This window comes from Benincasa hispida, chromosome 1, assembly GCF_009727055.1.
Source record: "Benincasa hispida cultivar B227 chromosome 1, ASM972705v1, whole genome shotgun sequence".
In the NCBI taxonomy this organism is placed as follows: domain Eukaryota; kingdom Viridiplantae; phylum Streptophyta; class Magnoliopsida; order Cucurbitales; family Cucurbitaceae; genus Benincasa; species Benincasa hispida.
The window spans coordinates 211,379-232,738 of record NC_052349.1 but is presented as its reverse complement, the minus strand read 5'-3'; the positions used below and the strand labels follow the sequence as shown (position 1 = coordinate 232,738).

Genomic DNA, 21,360 nt, shown 5'->3' with positions numbered 1-21,360 from the left:
AGCAGGCCTGAGGAAAGATTTGAGCCCAGAGCTGTGGTCGAGCCCCCTGATGAGAGCTCAAAATGCCAAAAGGCCCAACATAAGCAAGGCCTTAGAGAGATTTAACCCCAGTGCGCCTGACAAGAATGTTGCGTCGGTCGACCTTGGCCCAAGTAAGGCTCGCACATGTTCTATCTAATGTAGATCTCTAACATGATAATGAAAGAGAAATAGTAGATAAAATAGATTTATCTTATCATATTTAATCTTAACTTATTAGGACGAGGAAAGATCCATATGATCCTTATCATAAAGAGAAAATGTAAACTCTATTTCATTCTCCTTATAAATTTACTTTTATGATTCTATATGATGGAACTAAGAACTCCTGACTTCTTCTCTATTCTATAATTCTCTTATTGACTTAAGCACATAACTCTTTTTATTTGTTTTGCAGGTTCTCTCTTATTTATTGTTGATGTCGCATGAAGTTAAGGTGTATTTTTCCTCGCCAAAATTTGGCATCAACAATCTAAATCTTACTTTTAATAAATCCCGTCATTTCAATTTAATATCAAAAAAAGGAAAAAAAAAAACTATAACTTCCATTCAAAGCTAACTATCGAAAAATTTCACAAAATGACCCACAACCCAAAACCTTTTCTACCAATGACCTCTTCCTAAAAAATTTTCTACCGCTAACCTTTTCCCTATGCGAAATATCAAAATACCCCTAATTTTTAAAATTCCTTTATACCACCACATTGTTATTCCTTCTACGATTTCCATGTTGGGAATGTCCTAGAACTCGCAGTTCGTGTTAAACATTCTATTTAATCAATAACAATGACTTGTTGATTTTGCATTTTATTATGAAAATCCAATAAATGCATCCTTGGCTATAGTCTGAGTTTTCTAACTATATATAGTGACATAAACAGGATCAAGTTAACAGTATATAGCCTAAATGGTCTAATAAGTATATGGATGAAATTGGGTATCTCATCCTGGTAACACTATTGGATGCGGCCCACTCTGTAATTGTTACAAGAAGTTGTAAGGTGCTACAAACGATGTGATCCACAAATCATTCATGTTGAGACATGAGAGTGGGGGCATCCTATGCAATGAGTTTGCATATAGACTGGATCATGAAAATAGTCACTTTTCTTTATAACGACCGTTTACTGTTAAAACTGACTATTTCATTTATTATGTAACCTAGGTTAACTCAATTTTAATCTTGAGCTAGCTATGGACTCCTGTTTATTCGGAATTATCCTTTGATCTGCAAACGGTGAGAGTAGTCCAACAATATTGCTCAATAAGCTTACCATTTTGCGGATGAGACCGGATGAATAGCTGAGGACATAGCCTTGCAAGATGGAATTCACTCCTACCCTATTTAGGGCTAGTAGATAGGTTGTTTTCTTAAGTATTGACTCCAGGTCTTGAACAATCGGGACCCTGCCTTCTCATGATAGAGAAATGATTTGATTCATAGAGATTATGAATCAGAATTGTTCATTAGAGGATCAATAGGAACTTAAGGAACAAGATGTAGTCACAGGGGTAAAACGGTATTTTTGACCTAGCTGTGATTACGAACAACCTGTGAAGGACCGACTTACTAATTATGGTTATTAAGTAGGAATAATATATCTACAATGAGGGGAGTTCAATTATGGGCTATAGTGGAGTGTCCTATTAGTTAACAAATGGGGGGGTTAAATTGGACTAATGAGTTTAGCCGATTAATCTCGAATCGTTGGAGCCCATGATCTGTAAGTCCGCGAGGTCCCCTACTAGCTCGTAAATGGATAAGCTTTAGGATAGCTTGAGAAATTAATTTGAAATGTTCAAATTAAATGGAACAAGAGAATAAATATTTAAATATGATTTAAATATATAAAGATGGTTATTGTGCAAAAATTAATTTACTATTTGATATTAGATTAATTAATTTTTTAAAAAAATTAATTTAAGAAAATCAAATTTTGAATTAAAATGAGTTTAAATCATTTTTGGTTTTAAAAAAGAAAGAATGAAAAATCGTTTGCATGTTGCACAAAAATGGAAAATGGGTTTTTTCCATTATCATCATCTTTATGCTCACACAAAAAACATTATCTTCTTTGCTTTGATTCTCCAAGCATGAGCTGCAAGCCATGCACTCCATATCTTTTCATGTTCATCTATTATATATAAAGAAGAGTGGAGTTATTGGAGAAGAAGATAATAGAGAATTTCGAGAGAATTTTTTCTGAAGAAGAAGCTGTCTTCTTCAGTCAGGCTGTTGTGAGTTTCTCTGGTTTCTTCACATATTCAAGCTGTTCTTGAGTCCCACAACTCTACCTAAAGCTCCAAGAGCATAGTAGGGAAGGCTTTGAGGTGGTTCACATTGATAACAAGTGAAGACAGCAGCTGAACAGGCGTTTTCTTGGAGAGTTCATCAAAGGTATGTTCAGAGAACCCACTTTTTGAGAAGAATATACTTTAGTTTTTGCTAAAATTAGTGAATTAGAAAACTTATGGATCCTTGATACTTCCGTTGCATGCTGTTTTACTCTTTCATTTCACAACCCTTCATTCAATGTGCATTCAACACACCACCAACATTCTACTAAAACATTTTTTCCCAATTAACATTCTGAAGAGAATGGAACGTCTCTCTCTTATTATTCGCTTTCTGTCGTTGAATTCCCCACAAAATTCTCTCATTGTTCTCTCGTAGCTTTCTCTCAGAGTTTCAGCCCAACATCTTCGAATTCTCTGGTAGCTTTCTCTCATAGCTTTCATCGTCGGATTTAGTCCACATTTCTTCTTCCTTCAACAGTTTCTTCAGCCCTTCATTCAGTGTATGATTTCTTCTCTCATATCATTTTCATAATAAATGTCGTTTAGCATTAAATTACTACACGATTGTTTATAATTTACTAAACGATCGAGTAGTAAATTGTACACAATTGTTTAGTAAATTATAAACGATCGTTTAGTAATTTACTATGTGATCGTTTAGTATTAACCAAACAATCACATAACAAAACCTAAACAATCGCTTAGTATTAGACAAACGATCGCATAATGGATATCTAAACAATCATGAAACAGTTAGTTAAACGATCACTTAGTATTCTCTACACGATCACTTAGTAATATCTATCTGATCGCTTAGTAATATCTAAATACTCGCTTAAAGTATTCGTAGAGACGTGTTCACTGTGTGGTCTGAAAACTTTTTAAAAATTGGGGGTAATTTTGAATTTTTGCATGGGAAAGAGGTCAGTGGTAGAAAAGTTTTTAGGTTTTGGGTCATTTCGTGAAATTTTCCCAAACTATCCTCCATATATTCCAAAATATTTTCTATATTTGTCTACTAAATAAATTAATAGACATCATTTCAATTACTTCTCCATAATTACTTCTCCAGAAAAATAAATAAATAAATAAAATAAAGCTTGTGAATTAAACTAGTCAATGTGCTATTTTTCACTTAAAAATAGGAAGATTGGTTCCCTCTATCCTTTCTAAACTAATCGAAGAACAAAATATACCTCAATTTAAGTTGGGTTTAAATTGGTTATAAATTTATGACATCAAATTCTTATATTCTTGATAAATATGACATTTAGAAAAATATAAAAAAAAAATATTAAATATATTATAAAGTTTAATAGACAATCTCAACGTATTCGAAATACCAATAACCTTTGTTCGAAAGAGAAAAAATAGTTTTAGTTGTCGTTGATATAATCTAAAAGTTAATAGTTTGATCTCTCATGATCATAATTGAAGAAAAAAAAATCTGGATGAATTACTCAGAATTCTTCCCAACGAAGTTGTCTAATGACCCGTTAAAATCTGGTACTAAAAAAATGACCTGTTAAATTCTGATTTAAAAAATATGGTTATTTCTTAATTAATTTTTTTTTAAAAAAAATTATAAGATTAATTTATTTTTTTATTTAAATTATTATTCTAAAATAAAAAAGAAAATGGGACTCACTACATCCCCATCAGCTTTAGCCGAGCGGCAGCTTAACTCACAACTGAAGAAACCGATAACCACCACCTCCACCACCGCCACCACGTCCACTCTTTCTCGCCCAAAAAAATGCAATCCTCTCCGGCGCCGCCGTTTGCCGCCCCCTCCCCCGCCGCCGTCGCCCTCAAAGACTCCAAAACCACTCTCTCCATCATCCTCGCCACCGCCCTCTTCTCCCTTATTTTCTTCCTCTCCATCTCCTCCTCGCCCACTTCTCCTCCGCCGCCCTCCCACGCCGCCCCAACCCGACCCTTTCCTCTTCCCCACCCGCCAGGCCCATCGGACTGTCTTCCATAGCAGCAATGCTTCTTCCGATCCCACTCCCCCTTCTATCGCTTATCTCATTTCCGGATCCAATGGCGATTTCGATCGATTCTTCGCCTTCTTCTCGCCGTTTATCATCCTAGGAACCACTACCTTCTTCACCTTGATCTTCCGCTCCTCAAACGGAGCGCGATTCTCTTGCCCTCGCCGTCGAATCTGTTCCCATTTTCAGAGCTGCTCAGAATGTCGATGTAATTGGTAAGGCTGATTTTGTGTATCTCAAAGGCTCCTCCGCAATTTCTTCGACGCTTCACGGTGCTTCGCTGCTCCTCCACTTGTCGCCGAATTGGGATTGGTTTATTCGTCTCTCCGCCGATGATTACCCACTTGTCACGCAAGACGGTATGTTTTCTGGAAATTTTCATCTGGTATGGACTTTTCCCCCTTTTTTGAGGATGTTGTTTATTGAGTGTTATTCTGTGGGTTCTTTAGATCTTCTTCACATTCTGTCATTTCTGCCTAAGGATATGAACTTCGTAACGCATTCGAGTTACATTGGGTGGAGAGAGTAAGATCATCACTCTTTCAAAATTCAATGCTTTCTTAAGTTGTAACGTATTTTTTCTGAACTGCCAACTCTTGTTCTTGTGTGTTGATGAAAGGGCTAGGAAATTGAAGCCAATAATTGTTGATCCTGGGCTTTATCTTTCTGAGAAAACTGCCATGTTCTATGCCACCCAGAAGAGGGAATTGCCTAATGCGTTTCACTTGTTTTCAGGTAGGCCTTCATCTTTCCTAACCTTTTGAATGATTGCTTGCATCTTCAGTTTAATGATTATCTGTGGAGCTTCAATAGCTTCTGGATAATGGGTCTACCTTGGGTCTTGGGATGGTGCAATATTAGTTATAAAGTTAAGATATTGCAAACTGTAGATGTTTAGAAGATGGGGCTTCTGGTTTCATTCCAAGAAGTCTATTAAGTTCATTGGTATTGTTTATAAATACTGGATTTGCTCTCAACAACACTCTTATGTACACTATATGTCTATAGTTTTGTATATGGTGGGGGCTCTGTTATTGGGAAGCTGTCTATATGTGATTTTAGTTTTATAGTTTTATGGTGGGGGCTCTGTTATTGACCATAGCTCTTGTTAGGACATAGGTGCTCAACCTAGAGATCGGAGATTCAGGTCTCCCAACCCACATTTCACCCATCATTCTTCATTTGCCAACTTGAACATTGCTCAACAAGTCAAGACATTGTCCTGACTAAGAGATCATAGGTTCATATCTCTACCTCACATGTTGTTGAACACATCGTTCATCTTTTTCTTCTTTTTTTGGTGAATTAAAAACTGTTTTTGTAATTCCTAACCGAAAAATGGTGATTCCCTCGACTTGGAAATGCCATCCTTGTGTGATTCGTTTTCCATTTTGATGCTGTGTATGTATGTGTTTTAGTATCTCAATTAGTATTGCCTGTCTTTCTATCAGAGTGTGTGTGAGTGAGAGGAAGAGATGAACTTGTGGGGTAGTCTATATTTTCATTTGATAGGGAAAGCAAGAGAGAGGGATTTTCTTTGGCAATTGTCTATCTTCTCATATCATGTTATCCAATACTAAGAGATTGAATCCAACATGAATGTTGATGTTCAGTTAAGCATGTAGGTTTGATCTATAATGTTCCCTTAAACTAAACCCTTCTCACACCGGAGATTAACAATTTTTCTGCAGGTTCATCTCTTTCTATTCTAAGTCGAAATGTTGTCGAGTTTTGCATCCTTGGAACGGATAATCTTCCAAGAACTCTATTGATGTACTTCTCGAATACTCAATTTGGCCACTTGAACTATTTTCCAACCGTCCTCTGTAATTCTCGTCAGTTCAACAAGACAATCCTTAATGATAATTTACTATTTGCCATATTTGATAAGCCACCTAAAGAACAACCCCAAGTCCTCGGCCCCTCTGATTTTGATCTCATGATTGAGAGTGGAGCAGCCTTCGCCACAAGATTTAAGTTGAACGACCCCGTCCTCAACCGTATTGATAATGAGATCTTGAATCGCGGTCCCGGACATACTGTGCCTGGTGGGTGGTGCTTGGGGGAGCCTGGAAATGATACATGTCTGGTCTGGGGAGATGCAGATGTAATTAGGCCAGGTTTAGGAGCAAGAAGACTTGAAAAACGAATTGTTGGATTGCTTTCAAATGGTACGTTTAGATTGAACAGGTGTGTAGTTGTTGAATGACTCTTAACAATTGAACATCCCCAAAAGAAAACAGAAGGGGAAAAAATTGATGCAAATCGAGGTAGTGGAATTTGTCATCTTGATTGATTCTTTAGCCCTCAGCGAGCTTTTAGGTCATTTAGTTGTTAACATTAACCGGATGGGTACATATATATATATAACATGTGAAATATTGTAACTCTTGACCGTTGGGTCAGGGACATATATCTAATTAAGCGTTGGTGAAAGGAAATTAAAGTTTACTCATTGAACAAAAGTATCTAGTTTCACAATTTTGTAATTTTTAAAAATTAATTAATCTATTACATATAAGTTTTGAACATTATGTCTAATGGATTTTGAACTTATAATTTTAAGTATAATAATTTGGTTAATTTTAAAAATTTTGAAAACTTAGGACTTGTTTGTTAGAGAATCTAAAAACATAAATTTGAAAATGATGGAGTAAATGAAAGCATAATTGTATTTGTTGTTTTTAGATATGCGTTTGTCAGCAAAATTAAGAAATTGAATTCTTATTTAAAAAATTGTAAACTACTTGTAGTTACCCATTATATACTAGTTGACAATAAACTAATAATAATTTATTTACAAATATGGTGTTATTTTAAAAGATTGTATAATTATTATTTTGTAATATTATGTATTGTATAGGATAAATTAAAACTTTTGTCCCTAGAGGTTTTGTGGCTTTAATTAAAATTTACTCCTATAGTTTGATAAAAGCTTCATAAATAGTTCATATGTAAAGACTATTTGAGAGGATTTAGTTATATCAAATCATAGGAACTAATTTCTAAATTTTAAAGTCATATCATATGAACTAACTTTTAATTTTATCCAAACCATAGGGACCAAATTTAGATCATCATCCATGTTTTAATATTTTTAAAAAATTGAATAGAGTTTATAACATAGAGACCATTTCTAAATTTTTTACTAATCCAACCCATAAAATTTTCATATATTTGAATCCAATGTAATTGAAATGAGTCGATAATTCAACTCAAATGGTAGGAATTGGGTTTAGGATCACCCTGCTTATAACCAGCCAAGGAGTTGGGAAGTAAGTGAAATTACTCACTCATCCATCCATTTAATCTTTTTTGTGCGTAAAACACGACAAAGAGAGCAGCGAAAAAGCAACCAGCTAAGTGGTTACAAAGGCCATCAGAAATACAACAGAGGATGTATTTTATGGGCAAAACTCTGAATTTCACAAAGAACCATTTTGAAAACAATTGTTCATGATAATCACACAAAATCATGATTGTGAAGCTAGTGAGCGGTGAATAAGAAGATTAAATGATAATACTTGACTTCCCAAAGAAACATCCAGTAACCTACGTTAAGCCACGTTCTTTCTCTCCTCTCCTCTCCGTGGCTACTAGCATTAGGTCTTCCAATGCATCGGCTTTGCCATAGGGTGTAGAAGAGCTCGATCTTGTGCGATCGAAGAACGTCAGAAAACTCCAAAAAAAGTTGCTATTGCAAAAATTAAGAAGAGTACGCCGCCCAAGTAGCCGACCTGATAGAAGGTAGAGTGAGTTGTTGCATTAGTGATTAAGGGAAGCAAAGAGAAGTTAATGCATGTTTGGGAGTGATTTTGAAATGGTTGAGATCACTTTTGTCATGCTCAAAATCACTTTGAAACATATCTTTAATTACTCAAAATCAATTTAATATTTTACATCTTTAAATACAATTTGTTTTGAGTGATTAAAATCATGTTTCAAAGTGATTTTAAAAATAATAAAATGATTTTAATCATTTGAGAATCATTCTCAAACATGTCAAACAGGGGACTTACCAGTTTTTCAGAAATGTAGTTGGCAAGAAATGCTCCTCCTAGAATGGCAATGGTAGTTGCAATTAGGTGTCCAGTGATAGCTCCCGTCGCCACACCCCATGGAGACTGTGTGAAGAGGAAATTGAAAGAGATATATGATTAAAACTTGAAATGAAAATGAAAATGAAAATGGAGAGAGAGAGAGAGAGAGAGAGAGAGAGAGAGAGAGAGAGAGAAGCAGGCTTAAATACAGAAAATCGAACCTGCGCAGCTCCAAGAGCAATGGTTGCAAGCATTGAGCGATCGCCCCATTCCTAATAACAACATAGTATTTCAAACTTCGAGTACTTGCACATGAATCTTTTTTTAATGCAAACACACTCGTTAAAATTCATAAAGAGCTTTAAGTCCTCTCAAGTTGATGAACTAAATATGACATTCATTCAGGTAGAATTTACGAATGTGATGCAAATTGATAGAGAGAAGGCAAGTCTACGATACTCTTTTAATGTAATCGCTCATGAAGTCATTATAGGTTATGAAATTAGTAAACCCTTAGATTTTGGCGATCTTTAACGAACTTCTCCTATCGTGATTTTTACACACGATGTGATTTTAAAGTATTATGTTTTTGTTATTCATTTCTGCTGAAATAGTAATGATTAAAAATTACTTACGGCGAAAAATATAAGGCTGAACGACTTCCAGATGATTTCAAGTGGATTGGAGAGCCGTTTTGAAACCTGATAACAATTATAAAAGGTTTATCATAAGGCAGAATTAGCTACAAATGCACTTGCATGTAACGGGTGGACAGGAAGAGCATGTGTGAAACTTTCAGTCCCAGGGTCAGACAAATATGAAATATGCTGATACTACCCAAGACAATTGAGCAAAGAAGCAATAGTTTTTTAGATAGAGACTTTATGAAAACAGAACTCCAAACCTAGAGGAAACTAATAGTTGGGGATCTACCTTTTCTTTAACAAGCTCCTCCGCTTCGACATATTCATCAAGTTCCGGGCCACTCTCATCACCTTGTTTTGGAATACTCGAGGGAAGATCCCATGCATCTTTAATGGACTTGAGACCAAAGAACAATAGAAGAGTTACTGCCGCATATTCCCCAATTGGTAATGCTACATGAATGATAGCAAGTAAATATCGTTAGAATTATGGACCTAAAACTATGCCTATAGCAGTATTATTTATTATGACAGAAAATATCAAATATAAAATTGTACTTTTAATAAAACAAAGTTCACTAGCTTAAACAATAAAGCCAATATAACATTATAAAGCACATATAGATTAAGACTAGTACAATAAAAGGAAAGAAGAGCCAAAGTTATTGTCCTCACAGAAAAATAAGCATGAAAACGAAAAATAAGCATGAAAACGCTATGTTCAAAGAGATTAAAAGCCATCAATGCATTAATACTGATAAAAAAATACAATACAAAGAACCGTTCTCTTAGAACTAGTTAAAGTCAAAATTGAAGTAAATGCTAGAAAAACCAAATAGCTTCAGCTTACTTGTCTGGAACTGGGCAGGTACCGAGTGAAATATCCGTCCAATTATAACTGAGAGGACTGTCATAAGTGAGAGTGCTCCCATAGATCCTAACAGAACCTGTTCAAGAATTCAATACCTGAATAGAATTTTCAATTCCTAACCAAGTGATATGGAACAAAAGAAAACACGGAACAAAATGCAAGAGAGATGTAAGCTGAGAGGGGATATACCAGTCCTTTCTTATATTGCATGGCCAAGAGTGCAGCAATGAAAAACGTCTGTCCAAAAGAGAAGGTATAAGCTGAAGTTGCCTCTGAATTCTAAGAGGGTGAGACTAGAGATGCTAGAAGAGGAAGTTAAGCAATAAAACCCTGTAAACATCTTGAATTTTTTAATATTTTGGTTACTCCACTTGAAATTCTCTAAATTGTAATGTGGTTGAAGAAGGTCAATTTTAAAGCTTCCATGTCTCAGTGGATTGATTGCGTATCTTAGTTATTTAAATTCTTTTATTTATCTATATTTTCTGCCATAAATTATGAGGTTGTATACAATCCTTCTACCAATAGCCAAAATTTAGAATCTGGATAAAATTGGGGTGGTGGGGTGGAGGTTTAATATAGACAAAGTTCCAATGAAAAAAGTCACCTTGTCTCCAATTTCAGAGACAAATATTAATGAGAAGGCAGCAGTGAACCCTGACTTTGCAACTGCAGCCAAGATTGATGAAGGTCCTCCCTTCACAAAGGCAATCAGTGAGAATACTAAACCACATCCAATTAGTACTAGCGCAATAGAAAGAGGATAAGGCAATCCCTTTGGAGATTTCTCACTGCAAAAACATAGAAGATATATAAATGAGTGAGGAAGAAGAAGAGATATTGGTTCCTATGAGAGCCAAATGCGTCTTGGATTCACTATTAAAAAGGAAGGCGGTAAAATCAGTTTTACACAACAAATTCTTGAAGTTGTCGTTGACTACATCAACTCAGTGAAGCAATTAGCATGACTACAGGTCAAATTCACTGTTTACTAAACAAAACTCCGTAAAATATGCAACGGAATAGAAATCCCAGAAACCAGATTAGTTCATTTTAAATGATAATGAATAAATACAATGGAAACTTTAACCATTGCTCCGGAGTAGTAATTGTAAATAAAAGCATATAGTGCATTACCCTAGCCATAGTAACAGAAATCGAATATTCAATACAACATCCATAAGTTTCCTCTTCAACTCAGAAAAATCAAAACAAAAACGAAGTAACTCACGTTTTAGATGAACTGATATCAACAGGTGCACTACTGGAAACAACATGCTGGCCCTCCTTTTCCTCTTCGTGCTTGTATCCATCGGATCCGATACTTACATTCGACGAATGTGCTCTGATTTTACCGTACGTCCCGTTCAATCTCGTCACTCTTCTACGTTTCACTGTAAGCAATACACTCATTACTCACCCAGTATGTTCACAGAACGCACAGAATGCGCATATCAACAAAAGAATCATCCGTAGATTATTTGAAGAGACTCGAACAATCAGTTTCACTTAACTTTGCATAACTAATCTACTTATGATGCAAACTCACAGCATTTGGAAATTGCAAAATCAAAAACCAAAACCAGATAATTACACATAAACAGTGGAAATGCAAGAGAAAATTACGCGATGTCGGTACGGTCTTAGCAAATATACCGCCAGAAGCAGAACGACACGGCAAAGAATCAAGCAAAGGCGAGAAGGGAAGCTTCTTCCCTGTTGAAACGAACGGCGAACGAACCACTAATCCTTCCATATCTCGTTCTCTTTTCCTTCCTATAACGTCATATTCGCCTACTTAAAAACCATAGTTGTCGCCGGCCGGCGGCGGTTGAAGCGGAAAACAGCTCCGAACTGATGTTGAATCTCCGCCAACAAATACGTATCTGAGTTCCGAAGATTGCCACGTCGCAGTTGCAGAGATAAAACGGGATGCTTGTTTCGAACTTGTACAATGAAATATTGATAAAAACTGAAGCCTACGGCGTCGTTTTCGTCTAAGGCCCGGCCCATATATGTGGCTCACACATGGGCTCATCATGTGACTGTTGGGCCTGAGCTTTAGGAACGGCCCAATTACCCTTTTCTTTTGGGCCTGCGAGCCACGTTGAAACTTGGGCTTTTAACTTCAATTTTCGACCCAGTTAGGATTGATATGGAGGAAAAAATAAACCATAGGGTACAGGTGATATATTAATATTTATAGGAAAACCATTTCAAATGACAATGTTGAAAATATTTACAAATAATAGTAAGATATCACAGTGTATCTGCGATAGATCGTGATATACCGCAATATACTACTATCGGATAAACACATATAATAGTCTATCGCGGAGATTGTAATATTTTGTTATTATTTACATTTTCTTGTATTTGAAAATAATTCATGCTTATACATAAATATACATACTACGGTTATACCTTAATGTAAGGTAGTCATGAAAAATGTTTGATAATTTGTTTTTAATGATCTTGGGGAAAATACAACTTTAATATGCATAATTCACGATCAAAATTTGAAAAGTGAATAAAAAAATAGTAATTCTAGAAAAAAATTTATGGTTGAATTATGAAATTGGTGGATCCTATAGTTTAAAGTTAGAAATTAGTTCCTATGGTTAATTGAATCTACCTAAATAATCCTTGTGGTAGAAATATTTATGAGGGATTTATTAAACTATAGGGACTATTTATGAGGTGTTATCAAACCATAAATATTAAATTATAACTTTTAGAAATATAGTGACTAAATCAATAATAATTTATTTTAAAAGGAAAAGAAAAAGGTAATTTGGTATCATTTCTATAATGAATTAGTAAGGTAGAAAGTTATGGGCGTTTAGTGTGACATTCTTTTGAAACTATAGACTAAAGTCATGGGGTAAAGGGCACGCTTTGGAATTCTTTTCTAAATTAGAAATCATGTCATTGGTCATTAGAATATGGGTTGGTAGACAATTTGACATCAGTTAACAAAATCTAAACATATTCTTCTTTTTTAATTTTGTTTATTTGTCACAATATGTGTAACATATTTATTATCATTTAGTGTATTAAGAAAAAAAAAAAAAAGAAGTATTTATTTGAATTTAAGATGAATAACATTTTAAAGAGAGACAAATTGTTGAAATAATCCTCTAACATGGAATGACCTTTTTAAATGCAAACTTCAAAACCAAAAATCCTATATATATAATTAAAATTAAATACTTTAAAATTGAAACATAGATTTGAAAAGTTAAATCTATGTTTCGCAAGTGAATTTTATGACATGTTTGGGAGTGATCTAAAACTGTTAAATTCAATTTTTCGTTTTCAACATCATGCAGAAAATGTTTTGAATCATTCCAAACTAATTTTAATGGTATGAAAATTGGGTTTAAAAATTTAAAATTAAACACTAAATTGATTTTGAGTGGTTAAATGTATGCTTAAGAGTGATTTTAAATAAGACAAAATAATGTTAATCATCTAAAAATTACTTTCAAATATGCACTTACTTGTAAAGTATGTGTTTGCTACTTTTTGTCGGTTATGTATAAATCCATATTTCTAAAATCTATACACTAAATTTACATATATTTATTAATTTAAAAAATACAAATATGTGCTAGAAAACTCATATTTTCCACCTAAAATTTATATGTATAATCCGATTAGAAACTCAAACTTGTTAGAATCACAAATAAAACATATATTTTGCAATTTATTTTTTGAAAAGATACTCATGCTTTACAATTCCTACATGAAAATGGTGGAAATTTTAAGGTAGATAAACTAGGGGAGGTCTAGTCCTGTTTGTTTAATTAGGGAAAAAAATTCTTATCCTTCAACAATGGAATTATACACCAACCAATACATTACATGTAGGTTTGAAATTACAATTTTTATCAATAATTTTGTGGGGGTAGTTTGTTGTGTTATTTTTTTATTTATTTTTTCCCTGTCACCAATGTTTTTTTAGATAAGGTAAAAATTAAAAATTTATGTAAATAAATTTCAACACCATCTTAAAAAGAAAACAACACAAATTATAAAAAAAAAAGAGGTCATATACTCAATATTACTCTTCCTAAAATTTAGTCCCCTCTTTTGTTTTGTTACTGAAGAATATTATTCACACACAAAGAAAAAAAAAATAGAAAATCAATTTTAGAATTTATAGAATAAAGGACAGAAATACCTTAAAACTTGGAATTATATTAGAACGGTGTGGTCAATGCAGCATCATTATTATTTTTTCATAAATGCTCGATCTCACTTTCTTATCTTCGTGTCTTAATGGAAGTTCATATCCATTTTGTTGTCATTTTCTTTTTCATAATTAAAACTATCTCAACAAACCTTCTTTATTCAATGCATAACTACACTTCCTACATGGATAATTTCATTTATTTTTATATTTTTGTTGTATTTTTTTATTCTAATTATTTTAATTATTCAATGATATGTTATTTAAAAATGTGAGAAAAAGTCGATTTTCCTTCCTTTTTAAGGAGTTTTTAAAAGGTGGTTAGGGCTTTTTAATCGTCTTCTTCCATATAATTCTTTCTTTTAGGGACACAGTCTAATTTCTATATATACGATTTCAAAAGATTTTGTAAGCTACAAATTCAAAGAAGATTCTAAGATTGTTTAGTTGCACACAAGTATTCTTGAAGGGTGTTGTATTGTGGAAGTGGAGTAGTGAATTATTCAATGCAAGTGGATGCACGTCTTGTCTAAGAACAGCCGCCTCAACCCAAAAATTACAGACTTTTCTAAACCCTTAATTTTAGATTGAATGTTTTGACATTTAATTGTTTGGCTTTAGAATTTCTATCTCTTTATTTACTGTGGTAACTTTTTGAAAACAAGTTACACAATTAAAAAGAAAAAAAAAATCAATAATTTTTAATTTTAGCAATTGAGTTAGAAATTAATATATTAGTGACAAAAACATATTTGGATAACTGATTTGTTCTTCCAAGTTCCAATACATCATTTTCTAAATTAGTAATTTTTGTTTCATTAATATCACTTGATATAGAATTTTAAATTCCAAACTTTTTGTTCCGAAATAGAGTCTGTAGGATTCGAAACACATATTTCATAAATGCTAATATAAATACTATATGACAATTGCTAATATATATATTATATATTAGTTAAGCTATATTTGCTTTGACGGATAAATAATAATTAAAATAGAATTAATATTTTAAATTCAATCATCGCAATTTTAATTCTAAACATATAAAAGTTGAAATATACCTCTAAATTTTCACAACAAACCTCAATTTCTCAAAAACATGTTCATCAATAGTAATCAATTTATCAATCAAGTCTTTACCAATATATATTACAAATAATTTAATTGAAAAATTAACAAAAGAATAATTCTACCATTTTGGTCCAAATATTTAACATAAATCAGGAGACCAAATATTTTGGTCATATAACTCTAGTTTATATACAATCTTTTTTTTTTTTTTTGTTACATTTGAAACTCTTATGCATTTGCAAAATGATGTTAAGGCTACAAAATGAGACTTGAGATTTTTAAAAATTAATCAATAAAATAAAATAATTGGTAAAACGATATTTTTCAATAACTTTTAAAAAAAGAATTTCTCCCTTTAATCCTTTTTTATACGTGGCTTGTTTTAATGTAGTCAACACATTTTTTGTTTTTTTGTCATGTTTATTTTTTTATTTATTTAGAAATTACGAGGTTGTGAACAATAATAAGGTGCCAAACACAATGACTTAAAAGACCACCTTAATAACAATATAAATATATATATATATATATTATATATATATATATATTATATAATATTATATATATATATATTATATAATATATATATATATCTAACAAAAAAATAAGGTGCCAAACAACCGTTTACAAATATTAGAATTGATTTTAGTGATGGAAATGATTTGTGGTTTCTTCAAAGGAAAGGATTGTAGAATTGGATTAAGACCTCCACTTTGGAGAAGAGTTGTAAACCAAAACAACATATCTTCAAGCAAATTTAGTCAAAATCATTATATAAAATTTGGTTATAAACCTTAAAATTGACTTGCTTATGATCGTCACAATGGGATCCAAATCATTCCAATAGATAGTCTTTTAATGTATATCTATTTTTTTTTTTTAAAAAAAAAACAATCTATAGCATTTTATTTGTATAATTAAATTTAACGTATAAGTCTTCTAACCCTATTTTTTTGGGGATAATTTAGTTTGTAAACTCATATAACAAAATTGTTTTAACCTTCTCAATGCATTTAACAAATATTTAGACTACATATCTTTAAATTAGATATCATACTCTATATTTATCACATAAGATTTTAAACCATTGCATGGATTAATGTAATAATCGAAAAATACTAGAATTGAATTAGATAGGTAGAAGAATTTCTTTATTTATGAATATTTTTCATCTTCTCAATCTGACTTATATAGGTAGAATTATATCATAATTTTTTTGACACTTTAGTTGATTTTTGTTCGAATAATTGTTTTATCGAGTAATCTTAAGTTGATTTTAAACTGAATCAAGTGAAGTAATTATAATAGAATATATAAATTGATTCATTTTTTAAAGTTCTTTGTTATCTTATATTCACTATTTTTTTTTTTAAAAAAAAAAAAACATATGAGATGGAGAGCTCAAACCTCTAATTTTTTTGATATGATATATATTTTAATCGGTTGCTAAATTTAGGTAAGTCTTTTATAATATATAAGGCGAGTAAAGTTTACTACTATTCATCTATTAGCCAATTTGATTTTACTCACAATTAACACATTGATAAAACATATTAACTCACATCAAAAGATTTATCATTTTATAGTTAAAGAAGTGAATAGAATAATATACATGGTTACTAGTATCATAATATAGCTTAATTTTTTTCTTTTTTTTTTTCTTTTATTTTAAGAAATAGACAAAATTCATTAGACAGAATTTACCAATTTTAAGTTTTTAATATTTGCTTATTTATACTGATTCTATTATCCAATGGACATGAAAATGAGATTTAAACCTTAAATAAATCATTTTTTTTAAAAAAATAAAATTATAAACAAAGATGCTCATATCAAATTCTCTTTGTCTTTGTCTCTCTCTCTCTCTCTTTTTTTTTTTTTGAAGGTTATAATAGAAATGGAAAATTTTAAAGTTTTATTTGAAAAAATGACAAAAATGTTTCAAAATTGTAAAAATAGCAAAATGAATTTAAATAATAAAAAATACAAATTCATAAATGACCAACTATTCAAAGACTAAAATATTGAGTATAAATAGACAATGCATCAAAAACAACTCGAAAATTGCAAATAAACTTCATCTAAACTTCTAGAAGCAAAAAAATTACCATCTCAACCAAAAACTAAAACACAAATAGCATGGTCAAAATCTTAGAAACAATTCGAAAATCTAATTTGCCAATATGGTCCTCACCGAGAAACAATTGGTGCATGTTTCTTCAATGGACGACCACAATGGTGTGTTGTGGTGCGATGGTCACTAGTGGTGGCATGCAACTGCTTAGAGAACCAGTCGATGATGAGCAAAAGAAGATTCGACAATTATGCAAATTGAAATGTAGCAAGAGAGGGTGATGGTGAGAGAAAAAATAATAAAATGTTCTAAAGGAGGTGACCCAAGATGTGATTGTGATAAGGAGGAGAAAGAAAATGATGGGATAAAAGGATGTAAAGTAGAATTAGGGTTTTTTTTTTAAATATGTAGGGAGGAAAATACTTATATTTTTTTTTTTTTACAAATATTATAAATATATTAAGACTTTGGAAATAAGGGTTAGTTTTTTTTTTTTTTAAAAAAATGAAACAATATAAAACAAATCTTATCAAAATAATAAATAGGTATATAGATATGTTCTATATACCACTAATGTATTTACCATTAGATTACGTTTTAAAAAGTATAAACTATATATTAATGATATACACAAAAAAATAATATAATAACAAAATACATAAACAAATAATAAAAGATAATAAAACAGAATCGGATAACAAAAGATAGATTCAAATAAACACGAAAAATGAAGGTTAAAATCGCATAACTTCACACTACAATTACATTGTATGTTTAAATGTAAATTAGTTAATCTCATAATTTCATGTTACAATTATATTCCCATCGAGGGCAAACTGAAAATACATTTAACTTAAAGGTTGAAGAGAAAGTTCTGCTTCTGCTAAATTATTATTCAAATATATAGCATATTTGCAAGATTCACATGTTAGAAAATAGTCAATCACCACACAAAAATCAGAACTCCAATTCTCTGGATTCCCATAACCGCGAAAGTTTCGATTTATTGTAGTGTCTAACTTTGATTTTCTCCGATAAACAAGATTTTATCTTCTTTAACCGAAAAATAAAGAAAGCTAATTATAATAATGAAACAAAAGAAAATTGAATCGTCATACAAGAACAAATGAGGAGGAGAAGAGGAAAATCGATAGATCAATGGAAAGAGGAAAAGAAAAGTTTAATCCGTTGTAAAATCCTAGCAAAAACAATAGCTTGTGAAAAAACCACAACAAAAACATAAATCGATAGACACTTTATGTGAGTAACAAAATTGATGGCTATTTTTTTTTACGATAATGATGGGTAATTTTTTTTTTCAAAATATTAAAATAATATAAGAATCTAATAATATAAAATAATTTAAACCTTCAAGGATATGAGAAATATTCAAATAATTAATTAAAAATATGTATAAAATTATGAAAAACAATTCAAAGATTTGAATATGTATAATGTAATGAAAAACAATTCAAAGATAAGAATACATTTGAAATTTGATTAGATATGGAAATTTAAAATATAAATTTGGTAAAAAAAATATGAATATTTAATTTAAGTGAGATTAATATTGAAAAGTGGTTAAATAGAATTCAAATTAATAATAAAATATGCAGAGATTATGTCAACTATACTAGGAAAATCAAGAAGACAATTGTTGAGGAAAACCAGCAATTACCTTTTGCACAGAACTAACCTTCTGTTTTGCCCTACGCTCCCACTCAAAAAAAAAATAAAAAATTAATTTATAAAAATTAAATTTCCAGGCACGTGGGTGAACAAAAAGGCTGGGAAGACTTTTGACTTTGGTTTGTAAATGGCGGTGGATATCAAATATGAGCCAAGTTCAACCAATCACTCATTCTTTTTGTTCACAAAAAAGTCCAAAACTTTAGTTGAAATAATAGGTTGACCCCACAAGCCCCCTCTCACAAAAAAAGTTAATTTTCTCTCTCTTATAATTCTAAGGTTAGAAATATAGTTTCAGTCGAGGGATTTAATCGGATCTACGTGGACTGGGTTGAGGTTTTTATTTTTATTTATGTTTGATTACATTGTAATTACATATTAACGCCAAACACTAAAGTAAGTAATTCCTTAAAAGTCTAAATCTTGAAATCTAGATATCAAAATTGAAAAGAAACTTAAATCTCAATGACAAAATTGTAGTATTTTGAAACTTAATGGACTAAATTAAATCTAACTTAAGGACTAAAAGTATAATATTGTGAAACATTTGAGCTAAAGGGAAGCTATAACCCAAAACCTAGCGACCAAAATATATTTTTATCTATGATTTATTGAAACTACATGGACTAAGATTAGATATTTAAAAGTATATATGAATTAAAATTGAACAAATTCCAAAATATACCGGGATTGAAATGGTATTGTAAGGTTAAGAAATAGTTTTAGTCCTTAACATAACATGTAATCATGATCTCATTCACAAAGATTTTTTATGGTTTGATTTCCATTTGAAAAGCATGGGGTTTCTATTGGAAAACCCACTTTTACCGTTAAAATAAACCTTGTTGATATTTATGTCCACTTACTTGATTCACCTAGAAGTCCTTCACCACACACCTTGCATAACCGCTAATCAATGGTCTTGTGCAAATTCGTGGAACCGCTAACATCATATTCTCTATCATGGTAAAGCGAACATGCCACGAGGATGAATTTGTCTTCTTCAAAGGAAGTCATCGTCTATATTTCATGTGCTCAAACCCCAGGAACCTATCTTATGGTCGAAGACTATCTTCTTTGAACCTAGCTTGTATCAGCACATCCTTGATTTGCACTTGCCAGAAGTCGAAGTTGATCATCCCATCAAATCTCTCCACATCAAACTTTACTAGACTCATAAAACTTGACACACATTTGCTTCATTCATAGCAAATCAACAAATAGTGAACAACCCACACTATTTACAAGAGTATTACAAGAGCACTCTCTCAAAAGTTTTAACTACTCACACATTTTTCCCACTCTCCAACTAAAGAATACAAAAGAAATTTAATTAGAGTTAGCATATTCAAGCTTAAAATGTTTCCAATTAGGACAACTTGAAATTAGAGACATAAGCTCATTTTATAAGTTTGGAGTCCAATTCCATTATTCAATTTAACTGATGTGGGACAAACTGCACTATCAAAATCCAACAATTTCATCTTACAATTAATTGACAATAAGAGTAATTATCATCTCGTTTTCAAAGATAGTTGATAGTCCGATATTTATTAGAAAAATATGGTATTTTATCTTAGAACAAATCAATTACGAAAGTATAATTCGTACTTTTTAATTATAAAAATATTATGATATCTTTTCATCTTTCTAACGTAGGATATCAAACATTTTGTCCAATATGGAAACAAGTGACACAAAGCTACCTTAGACATTGAAGAAGACTGAAGAAGTGTGGATCGAGGATTGCTTTCCGGTTAAATATTTAGATGAGCTGTTTTTATTTATATTTCTTATAAACTTGAATTAAAAAAAAAAAAAAAAAAAATCAATCCCTCATGCGTTGTTGATAAGTCTGAATTTCTACCGTTGAGATAAAAACCTGATTGTTTGATTTGTGTCAAAATTCATTAAAGGATAGTTATTTCGTTATTTATTTTGATTTTTAAAAATTAAATTTATAGATATTATTATTATTTTTTATTGTTACCTATTTTGTAGGAGTATTTTTAAAAAATCAAGTCAAATTTCGAAAGTTAAAAAAAAATGGCTCCATTTAATAACTATTTGATTTTTTGTTTTTAAAAATTGTGTTTGTTTCCCACAATTTTTTTTATTTATGGTTTTCATATTTCCATTGTGAACAATTGAATTCTTAACAAAATTTCAGAAACAAAAATAAGTTTTGATTTTTTTTTTTTTTAGTTTTCAAAATTTAACTTTGAGTTTGAAAACTCTATTAAATGTTTACAAGCTTAATTTTCGAAAACAAAAAAATAAGAATATCAAATAGTTATCAAACAGAGTCAAAATTTTTGAAAATTTATTTTGTTTCTGGAATTTGACGAAGAATTCAAATGTTTGGTTTTGATTTTGAATACACTATTAAATGTTTATAGGCTTAATTTTCAAAAACAAAAAAATAAAAAGACCAAATGATTATCA

General features: G+C 31.2%; 2 protein-coding genes across 3 annotated transcripts; one reads left to right on the top strand and one right to left on the bottom strand.

The window, feature by feature from the left end:
• The first annotated feature begins 3,976 nt into the window (after positions 1-3,976).
• Positions 3,977-6,621, top strand: LOC120072706 (beta-glucuronosyltransferase GlcAT14A). Its single transcript, XM_039025169.1, is given in 7 exon segments — positions 3,977-4,251; positions 4,253-4,386; positions 4,389-4,454; positions 4,457-4,690; positions 4,781-4,856; positions 4,951-5,066; positions 6,023-6,621. Coding segments are annotated over 7 exon segments (1,302 nt in total). The 5' UTR covers positions 3,977-4,093; the 3' UTR covers positions 6,541-6,621.
• A 978-nt stretch (positions 6,622-7,599) lies between these two features.
• LOC120087383 (protein PAM71-homolog, chloroplastic) lies at positions 7,600-11,826 on the bottom strand. 2 transcript variants are annotated; one of them, XM_039044359.1, is made up of 10 exons: positions 11,543-11,826; positions 11,118-11,280; positions 10,494-10,677; positions 10,076-10,123; positions 9,866-9,962; positions 9,305-9,468; positions 9,007-9,072; positions 8,593-8,643; positions 8,351-8,455; positions 7,600-8,068 (listed from the first exon to the last, which is right to left on the bottom strand). In XM_039044359.1, the coding sequence occupies exons 1-10, from the start codon at positions 11,640-11,642 to the stop codon at positions 8,003-8,005; spliced, it is 1,044 nt and encodes a 347-aa protein (XP_038900287.1). In that variant the 5' UTR covers positions 11,643-11,826; the 3' UTR covers positions 7,600-8,002. The 2 variants fall into 2 exon arrangements, with proteins under 2 accessions (XP_038900287.1, XP_038900282.1); XM_039044354.1 differs by having other exon boundaries at positions 11,513-11,825.
• Between the last annotated feature and the right edge of the window lie 9,534 nt (positions 11,827-21,360).